At 47.9% G+C, this 17,780-nt stretch overlaps 1 protein-coding gene across 5 annotated transcripts in view; it reads right to left on the bottom strand.

Annotated features, from left to right (window-relative positions):
• Positions 1-859: 859 nt before the first annotated feature.
• The window catches only part of camkk1 (calcium/calmodulin dependent protein kinase kinase 1), a 125,413-nt gene continuing 108,492 nt past the window's right edge, over positions 860-17,780 (bottom strand). For 4 of the 5 annotated variants that reach the window (XM_033045922.1, XM_033045923.1, XM_033045925.1 and 1 more), the window contains 7 exons: positions 17,527-17,580; positions 13,987-14,060; positions 12,614-12,701; positions 11,650-11,778; positions 10,532-10,635; positions 5,649-5,696; positions 860-1,922 (listed from right to left, as the gene is read on the bottom strand). In XM_033045922.1, coding sequence (XP_032901813.1) covers positions 1,850-1,922; positions 5,649-5,696; positions 10,532-10,635; positions 11,650-11,778; positions 12,614-12,701; positions 13,987-14,060; positions 17,527-17,580 — 570 coding nt within the window. In that variant the 3' untranslated portion in view covers positions 860-1,849. The remainder of the gene's footprint in view (positions 1,923-5,648; positions 5,697-10,531; positions 10,636-11,649; positions 11,779-12,613; positions 12,702-13,986; positions 14,061-17,526; positions 17,581-17,780) is intronic. The other variant, XM_033045924.1, reaches the window with a different exon arrangement.

The following is a 17,780-nucleotide window of genomic DNA, read 5'->3' as shown; positions in this document are numbered from 1 at the left end:
AGTAAGTGCGGTCCTGAGAAAGTGAGGGGGGTGAACTGAGACCATACGCTCAGTGCTGGGATCCACTCACATCCGACGCCCAGACAGACCCCCCTGGAACCTGGGGGTTCGCCAGTGCCAGTGATGGGGTCCAGCCTCACCATTCCCCATGGATGTTGCAGGCAAACAGTCCGGCTGCCCACCACAGCCCATCCTTTGAATCCTTGTCCTCTGCCGCTGGATTCCTGGAACTTTCACAGGGCGTCTGCCAGGGTCTGGGACACAAAATGCTGCAGTAACTCAGCGGGCCAGGGAGCATCTCTGGAGAAAAGGAATAGGTGACGTTTTGGGTCGAGACCCTTCATCACTGGGCCAGGGGGTCAGACAGGTCTTGGAGGGACGGTGCTGCTGACCCAGAGGCCGGTGGTGGCTCTTACCTCCTCCATCCCAAGCCTAGGGGGGGGAGGTGGGGGGAGGGGAGGAGGGCAGCACGTGGCTCGCTGGGCAGGCAGGTGGCTGGATACGGGTTTGGCCCGGTGAGATGAGGTGTTATAGTCGCGCCTCCTGCCTGTCTGCTTGCCGTGGACACACACAGGCTGGTTCCAGTGCTGCAGGGCCTCTACTCACAACTTCCAAACTGGGATTGGACGGGTCATCCTCGGCTCAGAGTTGTATATAAAATTATGAAAAGCATAGAGGTGGTAGGCAGTCATTTCTTTATCGCCATACTAGAGGCCATAGCTTTAATGGATGTGCGGAGAAAGTATTCTGTTTTTTTCCCCATAGAGTGGTGGGTGCCTGGAACGCACTGCCAGTGGTGGTGGTGGTGGAGGCAGATACAATAGTGGTGTTTCAGGGGATAGAAGGATGTATATGCAGGGAATGGAGGGAATTGATTCACATGCAGGCAGAGAAGATCAGTATATCTTGGCATCGTATTCGGCACAGACTCTGTGGGCCGTCGGGCCTATTCCTGTGCTGCACAGTGGGTTTATGTCCTGTGCCCATCCCCAGTGAGGCTGTAGAGATTTATCTCCCCCTTCGACCCACAACTGGGGCTGTAACCTGATCCCATCGGCAAGATTCAAACCAAGCTGTGAATCATCCAAGTCATTTAGGTTGCTAACTTATCCATTACATTCATCGGCTGAACAATTTGATAAAAGGCATATCAATACAATTGAAGCAAAATCAAACAGGTGCTGGGCCTGTTGACCCAGAGCGTCACCACTCGATGCAGAGTTCTGCTCACTGAAGAGCAATAACAGTTTGGTATCTATCCGCAGGTACCTGGTTGCCTGACCTCAACATCCCCGTCCACTGTAACCCTCCCCACCCAACATCAGTCAGCCAGCTCCCGAAACCAGTGGAGACACCAGGAACCGCAGGTGCTAGAATCTGGAGCAAAGCACAGAGTGGTGGAGGAACCCAGCGGGTCAGGCAGCCTCTGTGGAGGGAGTTGACAGATGACGCTTCGGGTGGGGATCCTTCTTCAGACTGCAGCTGCTCTGAGGGAACGGGCTCATCCCCTCCCTGGGGAGCCGTGCAGGTGAGGTGGTCTTGCGCTGGGGGTCCAAGTAGTCAATAGAGGGGGAGAAGAAAGGGGCTAGGCCTGGACCTGCGCTGGACGCACACGACATCCTCCACTCCACCGCCCGCGGGCTGTCCCCTCGTCCAGCGAGGCTGCTCGAGTGGGGTGGGGGGTTAGGGGTCAGGGGTCGCTTCAATGCCTGCCCCGCCCACCCGCTGTGTTCACACTTGGCGGCTGACACACCTCTAGTCCATGATGGCCGCGTGGGATGATGAGTGAAGACGGGTCTGACAGGAGTGTGCGACGAACCGAAGGCAGCATGCACGGGATCGGGGCAGCTCAGGAGTTGGCTTCATCCTCCCACACGTCCGGCAGCTCGCTTCCCTTGCCTCCATCCCCGCTCGCCTGCTTCCTGCAACAGGGACAGACGGGATAAGTCAGCAGAGAGAGCCTCTCCCCTGGGGCCGGGGCCAGAGGGAGGAGCCGGTCGCTGTGAAGACCAATCTCGGGGTACAAACATGGTCTCGGGAGCCGGCAAGGGTGATCACAGCCGACCCCCAACTCCATGGCCCCGCTCTCCCCAGCTCTGGGAACAGCCATTAAGGCCACCAAGGGCCAGCGGGCAGCCAGGGAATAGTTGCCTTTATCCAGAGACAGAGTCAGTCTTTCTCCGGTGCCACAGGATGGTGAAGGGAAGCTGAGCAAAGCCTAGGGCCCTGCAGACCCAGCAGCAGAAAGCCAGACACTGTCTATCCCAGCACTCAGCGGAACGTCCATGGAAGGGCCTCAGCAGCCAAAGTGAGGAAAGCCGAGCCAGAAACATCTTTATTCCTCCGACAGTCAGCTAACCTGGGGCGAGGGTCAGCCTTTTCTGATCACAGATGGTACAGGTCCACCACTGATTTTCCAGCACCCTTGGATTCCAGAGCCTTTCTGAATTATCAGTTTGCCGGACCAACAGAGGTTACGACCTTGGGGGGGCCAAGATACCAGCCCGCAAGGTCGGCTGTGGAAGGCGGCTATGGGAATGGATCTGCTGGCTCCGACCAGGCACCGGAAATCCAGTGCCCCATCCGCAGGCGGCAAATTCATCCCACCATTCAGCCGTGGAAGTCCCAATGAGGTCGTGATCGGCCACCTCACCCAGCCTAGGCACCACTTATTTTTGGGGGGGGGGGGGGGGGGCTTTTTTCCGGATTAAAGGATGGCGGAAAAAACAGTTGGTAGAAATTTGGTGGTGGACTCGTATTGGAAAACCAAACTTTATAAAAAACACATAAAAGGCACAGTTAAATAAGTATTAAATAAATTAATTTTCAAATTATAATTTGCCCCTTTGGCCTCTTACAATATTTACCCAGCAGTTCTCAGTGGGTCTCGGATTCAGCTGGAGCTGTACAGCACACTGTACTTCATCACCGCACTCCACATGGGTGAACTGATAGCTTCCCCTTCCCAAACTCTCAGGACAACCCAGTAATCCACCTTCTCCAGTGTCCACAGGGAAATCCAGGTTTTCCATTTTACTAAGTTTGGTTTAGTTTAGAGATACAATGCGGACACAGGCCCTTTGGCCCACCAAGTCCGCGCCGACCGGCGATCCCTGCACATCAACACTACACACTCTAGGGAAAATCTACAATTCTACCAAGCCAAATAACCTACAAACCTGTACGTCTTTGGAATGTGGGAGGAAACCGGAGCACTCCGAGAAAACCCATGCAGGTCATGGGGAGAACGTACAATCTCCGTACAGACAACACCCGTAGTCAGGATTGAACCCAGGTCCCCGGCACTGTGAGGCAGCAACTCTACCGCTGCGACACTGTGCCGCCCTTTTAGCCAAACAGCACTGTTTCTGTTGGGAGGGTCTTCCTCTGCCCCCTCACTGCCCCTTCACTCCTCCGCCACCCCCCCCCCCTTCCCCCTCCCCCCAGGAGAGTGAGGAAAGAGTTTGCATGGCAAGAACTACTGATGGAAATCCCACTGGACAGCAGGACAGTGTTTCTTCCATTGTTGGGAGAAAGAACAGTTGGTGTTCATGCCTATGGAAGAAGGCCACTTTAAATGTTGGCGCCTCCCAAACAGCAGCATCGTCTTAGCAACACAAAGCGTTAAAAGCATTTAATTTATGTTGGGATCTTGACCCTACAATCCATTTCTTCAGTTTGAGCGCTCCACGTTGATACCCACAGTCCATTGCCTTTTGTGAGATCCACTGTCTGTAGTCAGTAACCTCCTGCACAACGTGTCACATCTAATTTCAATGTTATGACTACTGTTTTCATAGCTCTCAATTTCCCAATTAAATAAAGCTTTTTTTCTCCCGGCCTCTCCTCCAGCAGATGGTGTCACGGCTGTCCAATGCTCACTGGGTTTAATCAGCCCCTGGTTAATTATGGTAATCAGAATGCCCCATAATTACCATCCTCTCCTTACCCAATGCCCGCTTTGTTACTTCAGCTAATTCCGTGCTGGTTTTCTCCTCTGGAATACGGTTGCCGAGCAGCAGAACTCCACACTGATCTATTAATGTGTATCATACTCTGGGGAGATCGATGTCACATCTGGCTGGTTAAGAATCAACCAGCAAACAATGAAAAGACATCCCATGCCTTGCGCAAACTTTAACTGAATGCTTTTTACATCCTACCTCACTGACTACTGGTCCACACTGACTCCCTGTAGGGCAAATCATTTTCACCTGTGTAAACTCCTTCTGCTTCACGCCCATCCTATAGTTTGGACGAATCACATCTTTGAGGAGTTTTGGAGACATTTTCTATCGCGAGAAGCTCAGAGAGAAGAAGGCTGCCTGCCCTCAATCTCTCTCTCTCTCTCTCTCTCTCACTCTCTCTCACTCTCTCTCTCACTCTATCTCTTCGACTCGAAATGTCACCCATTCCTTTTCTCCAGAGATGTTGCCTGTCTCACTGAGTTACTCCAGCTTTTTGCGTCTATCTATTGTTTTAGATTCTTAACTCTTGCTCTTTTTTTTGCTCCTGGCATTCGAGGCCATGCCTTCAACTGTCAGGGTCCCAAGCACCAAAATTCCACCCCAAAACTCCTTTCTCTCTATCATTTTATTTTTACCCTTCAGGAGAAAGCAGATTGCTTGCCCCGAACAACTGAGGTGCAAAACTGTGACACAATAAGAGCGGTTGCTCAGATTGGAAGCTTTTCTCAGGAGCGACACAAGTATATAAAAATATGTCATGGATAGGATAGGCAGACAGAAATGTTTCCCCAGGATGGAATTGTCAAAGACGAGAGGGCTAAGCTTTAGATGTGAGAGGGGAAAGATTTAAAGGAGATGAGCGGCTCAAGGTTTTTTACTCAGAGAATGCTGGGTATCTGGTACGCTCTGCCAGGGTTGGTGGTGGAAGCAGACATGATAGCGGCATTTGGACCACATGCAGGCAGAAGGGATTAGCTTAACTTGGCCTCATGTTCGGCACAGACATCGTAGGGAGAAGGGCCTCATCCTGTGCTGTTCTGTTCTATGTTCTACATGGCGCCCAGAATGGACACATTATTTCACCTAAATATATTCCAAGCATTGTTTTATAATGCTTCATCGTGACTGCCTTGAAGGCTTTACCCACTTTCTCAACCTTCCCCACCACTTTCTGCAAACTGTGCACATATGCTCCAGATCACTCCGTTTACAATTGTGGTCTTGAGTTTATATTGGCTCCTCATTCCTCAATATAAACACTTCACATTTCACAGCATTACGCTTCTTCTGCCACTGATTTTCCCAGTCCGCTGACAAGTTAATGGTCTCTTGAAGTCTGTTACCAGCTTGTTCACAGTTCACCATATCTCCAAGCCTTGCTTTATCTGTGAATTGTGCCCTGGTTTGCCAAAGTCCAAATCATATAAAAGCAGGCAGGCACACAAACTCTCAATCTTTCTCACATGTACAAACTGCCCCTACACACACTAGACATCTTACACATATTCATGTGCATGCATACCACACACTTGCACACAAATCCATGTATACATATGAGCATACATGAACGTGCATGTACATACACTAATGCACACACTGACGTACACACAGCCCACACGTATATGCGCAAACTTACACGTGCATGCAGACACATATCTTCACACAAAAACCCACACAGACCTTAATGAAGGGTGCCTTTTTGAGGAATACTGAAATAAACTCTTGTCCCTGGCAGCAGAATGAAAAGAAAATTGAGAAAAGTTAAAGAAATTATTGTTGAAAAATATATGGAAGCTATTGGGAAACGTTCAGCTTAATTTATGTTATTAAGGAAACTCCATCCAACCCGATGATGGTTTGTCCCTCAGCAAGAGGATAAAATACATCCTCCAGGTTTATAAACCAACCAGAATCTCAGCTACTGAGATAAAGCTGTGCTGTTGGATTCATTTGTGTAGTCTATGACCATTGATGTGGATGCAGCCCATTATACATTGCTCTGTTGAGACATCAAACAGTCGATGCCTCTTCCTGAGCTTCCCACAGTTGACAGGGTGAGCTTGGTGCACAGGATGTACAGCTCGGTTCTTGGTTCTTGGTTTCTTGGTCCTCCAAAATATTCCAAATGGAATTTAAACTGGAGGTGGTGGGGGGAGGACTTAAGCCAGCAAGGGTTTTTGGGAAGAAAGAGCTACCTTAAATTTAGTTCCATCTGGTTGGGTAACTATGGTAGGGTGGAGATTATTCCATGCTTTAATTGTGCGGGGGAAGAACAAATTGCTGTACACATCTGTCTTGGTAGCTGGAATCACAAATTGGATCGAATGCCCTCGTCTGCTCCTAATTGGTTTGGGTTTGGTGTAGGTCTTGTAATCTATGCCAAGCTGACCATTCAATATTTTGTAAAAACAGGTCAAACGGTGAGCTTCGCGTCTGTCTTGGAGAGGATTCCATCCCAGAGAAGTCAGAAGTTTGGTAACACTCGCTTCTCTCTCTCATAGGTGTTAGTAACAAATCGAGCTGCCTGTCTTTCGACACGTTCGATGGAAGCAATGTTTTTATTTGTGTATGGGTCACAAGCTGTTCTCAATGGAGAACTACCACACAAGCAAAGTGGTGCCCTCATGACCACTTTTCCTCTATGAAGCTCTGGTGTTGATGACATTTATTTGCCCTTCCTTCCTTGCTCTTGAGAGGGCAGTAGTGAGCAACCTCCTTGGACTGCTGCAGTCTGCCTAGCACACTGTAGCTGGAGAGGGATTCCAGGCTTTACACTCAGGCGATGATGATAGATGAGCGATCGTATTTTTCCAAGTCAGGATGATGTGCGACTCAGTGGAGAATCTACCGGTGGTGTGTTCTCCTGTACAAGCTGCCCTCGTTTACCTTGGCGGTGAGGATTGCAAACCCAGGTTGGGTTTTGGCGGAATAGCCTCGACCGTACATCTTGCGGTGGTTGCAATGATGGACAATTGAGGATGGAATGAATGCTTAGGGTGGTCAATGGGATGACTATCAGTTGGGAAATATGTCTGGATAGTACTGATGTTCGTGAAAAATGTTAATGCTGCCCTCAACCAGGCAGGTGGAGAGTATTTCATCACACTCCTGACTTGTACCCTGTACACTTTGGGCATCAGGAGGTCAGTCATTCACCACAGCGTACCCAGCATTTGATCTGCTCATTGCAGCAAAGGTTTTTATATGGCTGTTCAGCTAAGGTTCTGGTTAATGGCACCCAGTATGATTTGCCAGAATGCAAATAGAGATTGTGCAAAATCTTGTTGCTCACCCCAGCATTTGAATGGCTAAAGGGTGAATTTTGAGATATCAATGGAGACTGGTAGTTTAGTTTAGAGATACAGTGCGGAAACAGGCCCTTCGGCCCACCGGGTCCACACCGACCAGTGATCCCCGCACATTAGCACTATCCTACACCCACTAGGGACAATGTTTACATTTACCAAGCCAATTAACCTACAAACCTCTGTAAATGGGTCTTCGGAGTGTGGGATGAAACGGAAGATCTCGGAGAAAACTCACGCAGCTCACGGGGAGAATGGTGGAAACTGCGTACAAACAGCACCCGCAGTCGGGATCGAACCCAGGTCTCCGTCGCTGCATTCGCTTTAAGGCAGCAACTCTACCGCTGCTCCACCGTGACCACAGTAAATTAAATGAAAAGAAACTTTTTCCACGAGTTAGCTCCCTAGTTTAGACAGCAGAGCCTAATGTCAGAACTCATGTTGAGCAACTCACCAGAAAGAGAAATGACTGGAGATTATAAGAAAATTGAGCAGGCTTGTAACACCATTCCACATACTGGGGAAGGATTGTGTTTTATTGGGCCAACTTAATGAATGTAACTTAAAGGTCACGTTATAAGTGGCAGCAATTAGTTTAAGGAGTTTAGATTGCAAGCAGAGCCTCCTGGAGCCAAGATAAACATAGGTGGTTAGTATGTAGACAAGTGCAAAGTGATTGGTCACAAAATGAGTCATGACAGAAAAAAGATTAGTATAATGTATAGCACCCATTTACAGAGGGGGAGGGGAAAACATAGAGAGGTCCTGGCTGTCAGGAAGATGGAGGCAACTCCTTCAGACATAAACACGGGGCGAATACTATAAATAAATTACGTTTACTGATGAATTATTGTGAAAATGCAAAATCCACATGTAACCAATGTAGCAAAAATATTATAAATTAGTGGGTGTTTTTGAATCTGTGGAGTATTTTGAGCCCTCACTCGAAATATTTCTCCATATAGTTTAGTTTAGAGATATAGTGCGGAAACAGGCCATTTGGCCCGCACCGACCGCTAGCGTGGATCAACACTACACACACTACGGACAATTTACATTTATGCCAAGTCAATTAACCTACAAACTTGTACGTCTTTGGAATGTGGGAGAAGATCTCGAAGAAAACCCACGCAGGTCACGGGGAGAATGTACAAACTCCGTACAGACAGCACCAGTAGTCAGGATCGAAAGCGGGTCTCCGGCGCTGCATGGCACCGTGCCGCCCTGTATATTGTAACAAGGTGTAATATACTGACTTGTTTGAGAGACTCACCACTGGTGCGTGAGATTTTCATTGTGTGCTGTCCCGATCTGAGTCATTATTAAGAGGGCGACTGGGCCCCACATGAAAGCCAGATTCAGGGGCACAATTCACAATTCCCTCCAACTATTGGCACTGTGAGCAGGGGTTCTACACGGGACGGCCGTCAACAATGTGGCACCTAATCAGGTGATGGGATCAATTTTACTATCCCATAATAGGGAGTAGATTCCATATTGTATTCAGGTGACCATGAGTTGTAGTTCTGGAAAAAAGAAATGGAGGAAAAAGAACACGCGGTGACTTTGCTCAGCAAGATCGGTGGGAGAGGTAGAGGGCCTGTTCCACTTGGCGGTTTTTTCGCTGACTGCCGGTATCATTGACCAACGTATCAGGTCACCGAAGAAGTTGCGGCGTGATGCGGCGGTAACGCGGCTTGATGACGTATTGACGCGCGGTGTTTCCTCAGGTGGCGCAACATTTTTTTTCTTGCCGCTGGATTATGAAATGTTCGGCATGAGCGCCGGCAGTCGCCAAAAAAATCGGCAAGTGGGACAGACCCTTAACTACTGACACGGAGAGGTTAGATATCAGAGTTCTGTTGCGGAGAAGTTAAACGCCAGCATTCTGATGTGCAAAGGTTAGACGTTTGGGTATTACGTGGAGACGTTAAATATCAGGGATCTGATGCAAAGAAATAAGATGCAATGGCAGCATAATGTATTAAAATAACACCACATATCGGTAGGACACACGACATACTGATAATGGCGACCGATAAGAAAAGTGTAGAACTCCAATGCAGACTAAAGGGTCTATCGTGCAAACAATTGCAAACAGTAAAAAAAAATTAAAAAGACAATAAAGTACGGATTAAATCTCCCAAAGAGGATGGCAGAGCAACTTTTGACATATCTTCCCAATATCAAAGATGATGGAATCAATGGCAAAACACCAACGTCTGCCTGGCTGAGGCCCATTATCAGCAGCAACCAGAGACTGGACGCAGGCCCTTCCCAGTAGAAGGAGTCAGAACCATATGGCAGCTCCGTTACCAAGTGCGTCATTAGGGCTGGCTTTGCGCTCATCTGCCAGAACTGCCAATGAACCAGGTGGCCGGTCTCCTGTTTCAGTGCGCGTCAAGTCAGCTGTGTGAAAGGACTAACAAGCCGTGCAGTCAACCTTGTCAAGTCAGCGATAATCCAGTTGCCAGCCCAGAGCAGGTGTCCTCTGATGCGTGGGGATGAAGAGACCCTGCCAGTTCTTCACAGTGCACTTCCTCACTTATGTTTCCCAATCCCTCAGAGCTAAGCTCGAATGATGGCCACGGTTGCCATCTGTCTTCTCCCCTTGTCGGGAAAAAGATACAGAAGCTTGAAAGTATGTATGACCAGATACAAGGGCAGCTTCCTCCCCATTGCGATCAGACTTTTGAACATAACACTGTGAAACTAATGCCCCTGTCCCACTTAGGAAACCTGACCGGAAACCTCTGGAGACTTTGCGCCCCACCCAAGGTTTCCGTGCAGTTCCCGGAGGTTGCAGGTGGTTGCCGGAGGTTGCAGGTAGTGGAAGCAGGTAGGGAGACTGACAAAAACCTCCGGGAACCGCACGGAAACCTTGGGTGGGGCACAAAGTCTCCAGAGGTTTCCGTTCAGGTTTCCTAAGTGGGACAGGGGCATTAGGATTCTAGTCCAGATCACCTTAATCTACCCTGTTGTGGACCATACACATTCTTTTAATCATAACTTTCTCTGTAGCTGTAATATTACATTCTGCACTGGCTTCCTTATCCTTTACACTTGCTGTTTTACTCATTTATGGATATTTTTACCTGGATGGCACGCAAAACAAAGTTTTTCATTATATCTCAGCACACATGGCAAAAGTAACATAACATTGCAGACCTGTGTCTGAGATAGCAATAGAAGCAAAAGGGTTAGTGATCCACTGCAGACCACTGCTTATGCAGTACAGATCAAATCCAAAACACTCACATGAGGAGGTTTCCCGGTGCCGACATGGACCTTCCCTCTTTCCTGCTCGGGAACTCAAAAGGGTTTCCAAAGGATCGCTTCCTGAGCATGGACTTCACCAGGATCTACGAAGGAGGGAGGTCAGTTCAGTTGCTGATCTACATGAAACTTGGCATGAAGAACCCCATCATGTTTTCTTAAATAATCAGCTTCCGGAGCCAGAACTCTTCATAATCGAGCACTGTGGCCAGTTATGACTCATTATTCCTATTGTCACGTACCTGGAAACTTCTGCTCCCGCAAAGCGACTTCTCTAGCCCGTGTCGCGGGGTTGGAACGACCCGGAGTGGGGCCGTACATCGCCCGGCGCGGCTTAATGGCCGTGGGACATTCCAGCGCCCGCCGGGGGCTCCAACTTTGTGACATTTAGACCGGGAGCGGGGCCGTACATCGCCCGGCGCGGCCTAAAATGGCCGTGGGACTCACCATCGCCCGCCTGGGGCTTCGACATCGGGAGAGAAATGGAGAACAGGGGAGAGAAAAGACTTTGCCTTCCATCACAGTGAACCCACTGTGATGGATGTTTTTGTAAATTGAATTGTGTGTATGTTTGTAGGAAATTGTCTTTGTTTGTATGGCTGTGGAAACGGAGTTTCGTTTGAGCCTCACTGAGGTTCAAATGACATGTAATAAATATTGATTGATATATTGATTGGAACAGCACTTCCCACCAACCACCAACCTGAACAAAACCTGACAGCCACCACCAATGCTCCTGTTGTTGGTGATGGAAGGGTGACTCGGGTCAGAGTGGGGAGATGCCACAGGCCCAGCGGACCACAGAATGTGTCTTGCTCTCTGCAGCCATCCAGCCCCATTGGGATGGGATGGTAGAAGATGCCCAACATCGGCCACTAGTGGCAGTAATGCTCACTGCAATGTGACACACTAAGTATATTCCATTCCCGTTTGGTTTCTATTCTCAAAGGTCTCCCTCCCTTAAACAGAAGACGCTAAACCTTAAACAAACGGACATTTGATCATAAATGTAACTGAAAGGATTAAAAAAAAATCAAAGCATGATCTTGTAGGCTGCATGAATTGTTTGCTTTTACATTAAAGATAAAGGGGCTTCTTACCACAGTGGAGAGGCTGGAGATCAACTTGACAGAGTTCATCACCTCCTCCTCAGTGACCTCCACCTCAATGCAATGCTCCTCCTCCAGTGGTAGAGGCTCCGTCCCATTCCTCGTCACCCACAGATGATCCTGCACACAGAAAACAGCATTACTACCAATAATGAAAGACCCATCTCGAGTGGACATGGAAAGGACATTCCCAGCAGTGGGAGAGTCAAGAACCAGAGGACAGAGCCTCGGAATAAAAGGAGGTACCTTTAGAATGGAAATGAAGAGGAATTTCTTTAGCCAGAGGGTGGTGAATCTGTGAAATTAATTGCCACAGACAGCTGTGGAGGCCAAGACATTGAGTATTTTTGTAGCGGAGATTGATAGATTCTTGATTAGCAAGGGCATCAAAGGTTATGGGAAGAAGGCAGGAGAATGGTAATGAGAGGGAAAACGTATTAACTCCATACAAACAGCACGTGTAGTCAGGATCGAACCCGGGTCTCTGGCACTGTAAGGCAGCAACTCTACTGCTTCACCATCGTGCCGCCTGGGAATTCATTATCTGAATTGTTGGCACTGAGCCAATCTATATAAAGATGAAAATCCTTATCACATGTAACTCTGATTATACTGTTCCCTGCATCATAACTATCATTCAGCAGCCCACAACCCTCTCCCACCAAAATGCTTCTTATTCATTCCATCCAACTGATTCTAATTCCACACAGTCCCAAGATCCTTTACAATCCATGTACTGATATCATTGCTTAATACCAGTGATGCTTCACCTCCATTTCATCTCTTTCTGTGCTTCCTACATATCGTATAAATGGTGCTTTCGATTTTTTTACCCTGCATCCCACTGACATCGTAATTGAATGAGTAACGTCTCAACATTCAACAACGGTACCAAATGACACAGTCCAGAATGTTTTAAGCTCATAGTTGTTATAATTGAACTGTTACGTCCTACCTTTATCAGAGGAATTGTAGTCCTCGTGTCAGGGTTTTTATCCAACATCTGGAGAAGCAGGTTCTTCAGTTCCTCACTGAGTTCTGGTCTGGGACAGATAGGTTCAGAATGACAATGGTGGATAGAACAGAAATAGTTTCATCAAGTCAACTATCTAGTCAGACCCTGGGAACATCCTTTGAGCTCTCCATCACCGTTGCTCCACATTCTTCCATTCACTTATTCAAAAGTCTAGCCCTGTCGCCTTTTACGCCTTCTGCAGTCTCCCAGTGTCCATTGTATGTGACAGTTGTGTGAATCCCTACTCTAACTTTAAGAGTATGTCCCTCATAGAGATGCATAATAATACATCACGGATTAGGTCCTTCAGCCCAACATCCATGCCCACCAGGTTCTAAAAATGACCGAGACCCATTTGCCTGCATTTTGCCCATATCTACCTAAACCTTTCCCATTCATGAACTTGTCCAAATATCTTTTATTTGCTGCCTCTACCACTTCCCCTGGCACTTCATTCCATGTAGCCACCACCCTTTCCATGAAGAAAATATTCCTCAGGCCGCCATCTTTCTCCTCTCATCTTTTACATGCCCTCTCGTTCAGGACTTATCAACCCTGGGGAAAGACCGTGATCATCTCTTATCTATGCCCCCCATGATTTTATATGTCTTTGTAAGTTCACCCCACCGCCTCCTATGTTCCAGTGTAAAAAATCCACGCCTATCCAGCCTCTCCTTACAACTCATGCTGGTAAAACGTTCCTGCACCATTTCCAGCTTAATGGAAACCTTCCTACCCAGACCTGCATACAGTACTCCCCACATGGTCTCACCAATGCCTGGTACAGCTGTAGAATGTCATTCCAACTTCTGTACTCAATACTCTTACTGATTAAAGGAAGAGTGCCAAATGCCTTTTTCACTAGTAGAAACAAGGAACTGCAGTTGCCTGTTAACGCAAAAGGACACAAAGTGCTGGAGTAAAACTCAGCAGATCAGGCTGCATCTCTGGAGTACACGGATAGTTCAGACTGAAGAAGGGTCTCGACCCTAAACATCACCTGACCTGCCGAGTTACTCCAGTACTCAGTGTCCTTCTCCCTGTACTCAATACCCTTACTGATGAAAAGAAGAATACCAGATGACTTTTCACTACTGTGTCTCCCCAGCCTGTGTCAACCCTTGTAGGGAAGTACATACCTGTATTACTCTGCTCCACAACACACTCCAAGCCCAGCCATTGCCTAAGCAAGTTCAAACCTTGGGCCCCCTGGTTCCCAGTGAGTTCCATGCGGTGAGTGAAGGAGACACTTGCCCGGTTGGAAGGAGTGGATTGAATGAATGACGCTACTGCTTTCCTTCAGTGCTACTTACCGTTCTGGGAACTCAACAGGCCGGTTTCTGATCTTGGTATGAAGTGTTAGGATGAAGTCATCCATAAACGGACACTGCAGAAAAGACACAAAGCAGAGTGATTGCCATCATCCAGTGTTCCATTCAGTGCAAAGGGGATGGCCTTACTCGCTGGTACTTTAATCACATGTACCTAGGCACAGTGTAATTCCTCTTTTGCAAACAGTTCAGTGAAAATCTTCCCATACATGGACACAATCAGACTCAAGTACAAGAATAGTGGATCACACTGAGGCAGTACAGTACTGACTGAATGAACAGTGCAGTATTGGTTGCACCCCACCAACCGTACCATTCATTATACACTGCCATCTATTTACAACATTGGTTTTGCTACTGGAATGGATTGGACTGCATGTTGGGAGCAAGAGTTTCCGACTGTTCTCCGCAGGTTTAGTCTCAGCGACCAGCAGTTCCAAGGTGCACAGGAGGACGGCTGGCTGGGGTAATGTGCTGCAGGGTTGCAGTGGGGAGGTGCTGCACCGCGGGTCAAGCAGCAGCTAACACTGCCAGAGAGAGCGAGGGAGAATGAAGCCAGGGGGAAGGCATCAGTGACAGTGGAACAGCCCAGACCACAGCCTCTCTACTGAGGAAGGCCCAGACTGACAATGCAAACCACTTCACAAAGCCACTCAACACGCAACATCATTAATCTCGGCCCATACAGGTGTTTTCAGTCCTGTAAATGAAGACATGAAGCTAGAATTTAGTAGCCTAGTTTATGGTCCAAACAAGGAATAAGAAGCCTATCTCTGTTTCCTCATTTAATAATACAGCAGCGTCTCGCTGGTTGTTTTATGTGTTGGCCAACACAATCTGCTGCGACCAGTGCTAGAGGCCATTAGTTGTCATCTGGCCTTGCACCCTGAAAGCCCTCCAAAGCAAATTACCATTTTAAAATATTGCTCCCCCTCCCGCAGTTGGCGTTAATTTGGAGACACTAGAAACTGTAGATGCTGGAAATATGAGCAAAAAAGTTTTTGCCAGAGGAAGTGGTTGGGGCAGGTACAATGACACATTTCAGGGACATTTGGACAGGTACATGGATGGGAAAGGTTTAGAAGGATGTGAGCTCAACACAGCCAACTGGAACCAACTTAAGTGGGGCATCTTGGCCAGCATGGATAGGTTGGGCCCAATGGCCTGTTTCTGTGCCTCTATTTATGACTCTATGACTTTAACCCAGCGGGTCAGGTTAAGTTCACAGCCTGCTAAGTTCTCTAGCAGTATGTTTTTAGATATTAATTTATTTTAGATTTTGACTGACACTCTGACCACAATTTAATCAAATCTCATCTTTACTCCGCAGGAAACCACTCCAGCCCCACCCACCCCTCCCCACGGCCTTGACTCTTCCGCCTGGCCCAGCCCTGTAGACTTTAGAGATACAGCACGGAAACAGGCCCTTCGGCCCACCGAGTCCGCATTGACCAGTGACCACCCCATACACTACATCATCCAACCACAACCAGAGAGCGGTCCTGAACTACTATCTACCTCATTGATGACCATCGGACTATCCTTGTTCGGACTTTGCTGACTTTACCTTTCACTAAACGTTATTCCCTTATCATGTATCTGTAAATGGCTCGATTGTATTCATGTATTGTCTTTCCGCTGACTGGATAACACGCAACAAAAGCTTTTCACTGTACCTTGGTACACGTGACAATAAACTAAACTAATAAACTAAACTGAACACTAGCACTACCCTACATACGAGGGATAATTTATAATTTTAACCAAAGCCAATTAGCCTACAAACCTGCACGTCGTTGGGACGTGGGAGAAAACTGGAGCACCCGGAGAAAATCTACACGGGAGAATGTGCAAACTCCGGGCATACAGCAACTGGAGTCAGGATTAAACCCGGGTCTCAGGCGCTGTGCCGCCCTTCCTCGGCACCCTCTCCCTGTAGACTTCCTCGGCACCCTCTCTACCACTGGCACATCCTACCTGTCAAGTGGTGACCTCACCTGTCGACAGACTTCGAGCTGTTGCCTAACAAGAGTGTGACTTCCCCAACTTGGCATTCAGTGTTTCACTCAATAACAGCAAGCATCCCTTCTTCCTCCTGAACCACTGCATCCTCCAGTCCTGGTTACCCGGATGTCTCAGTGGAAACACTCTCTCAATGATCCCTCTGCTTAATACTCTACACACACCCTATTTCCCATTTCCTTCTTTGCTCTCCCCAAAGCAGTATCTCATACTCCCCCTTTGCTACTATTTTGTCACTTAACCAGTCCGCTGATGTCTTCCTCTCTCCCACAGCCAATGTGACCACTGAAGTTTGCCTTCGTTCCATAGATGCTGCCTCACCCGCTGAGTTTCTCCAGCATTTTTGTCTTCCTACTGAAGTTTGCTTGGTGTTTTTGCATTCTGAAAAGAATCTTCAATGGGATGTCACACGTGATGAATCCAATTCCTGCTCTGGTTTAAGAGATAATCCTGGCACAAGCCAGCCAGAGAGAATTCACATGTACACCACCCCATGACAAGAATGGAAAGCAGTAAGTGATTCACAGCCTAACTTTACTGGTTACCACCAAGTTTAGTTTTGTTTATTATTGTCATACGTACCGAGGTACAATGAAAAGCTTTTAGTTGTGTGCTATCCAGTCAACGAAAGGACTATACATGATTACAATCAAGTTGTCCACAGTATATTGATAAAGGATGAAGAGAATAATGTTTAGTGAAAGATAAAATTCAATAAAGCTCGATTAAAGATAGTTTGAATGTCTGCAGTAGGGTAGATGGGAGATTAGGACCATTTGAAACGTATAAGATCGTGAGGGGCCTTGATCGGGTGGATGCACCGAGGATGTTCCCAATGATCGGGGAGGCTAGAACTAGGGGACATAGTTGCAGAGTGAGGGGGGGCTCTTTTAAAACTGAGATGAGGAAGAACTTCTTCACCCAGAGGGTGGTTAGTTTGTGGAATTCACTGCCCCAGGGAGCAGTGGAAGCAGAAACGTTAAATATATTTAAGTCAAAAATAGATGGTTTTTTAGCTGCCAAGGGGATAAGGGGCTACGGGGAGAGGGCAGGGATATGGACCTAGGTATGGTTAGTATAGTAGACCTGAGTGATCTCCTGGACAAGTGTCGATCGCCTGGATTGGGGTCGGAGAGGAATTTCCCGGATTTTTTTCCCGAATTGGACCTGGGTTTTTATCCGTTTTTTTGCCTCCCCCAGGAGATCACGCGGTTCTTGGGGTGGAGAGGGGTGATAGCGGTATAAAGGGGAGGGTAGTGTCTTGTGTTCTGTGTCTTGTGTCTACTGTTTGTGGGTAAGTGTGTCTGTTTAGTGTTCAGCCATGAGTGAATGGCGGTGCGGGCTCGACGGACCTGGTGGTCTACTCTCGCACCTACTTTCTATGATTCTATGATTCTATGATTCTCTAGTTGGTGAAAGGACGGTTCTATTGACTGATAACAGCTGGGAAGAAACTATGCCAGAACCTGGGACAGTTTACCGTGTGAGTTCTTCACCTACCTTGCCATAGACCAGGCAGTACAAGGTCACTCCAATAGCCCAGACATCCAGAGCCTGAAACACAACATGAACAAGGTGTTACCATCAGTAGCTGTGCTCACACATTTGTTACACACCTGATGTTCTGGTTCATCGGTGGCATTGACCCACTCCCACTTCTCGACGTCTTCCACCCTCCCATCCCAAACCCTCTGCTTACCGCTCCACCTGACCAACCCTGACTCATATAAACACGCCAACGTGGAAAAATAAGC

Source organism: Amblyraja radiata, chromosome 28 (assembly GCF_010909765.2).
Source record: "Amblyraja radiata isolate CabotCenter1 chromosome 28, sAmbRad1.1.pri, whole genome shotgun sequence".
Classification (NCBI taxonomy): domain Eukaryota; kingdom Metazoa; phylum Chordata; class Chondrichthyes; order Rajiformes; family Rajidae; genus Amblyraja; species Amblyraja radiata.
Note: the sequence above shows the minus strand (reverse complement) of the source record. Positions and strands in the feature narration are given on the sequence as shown.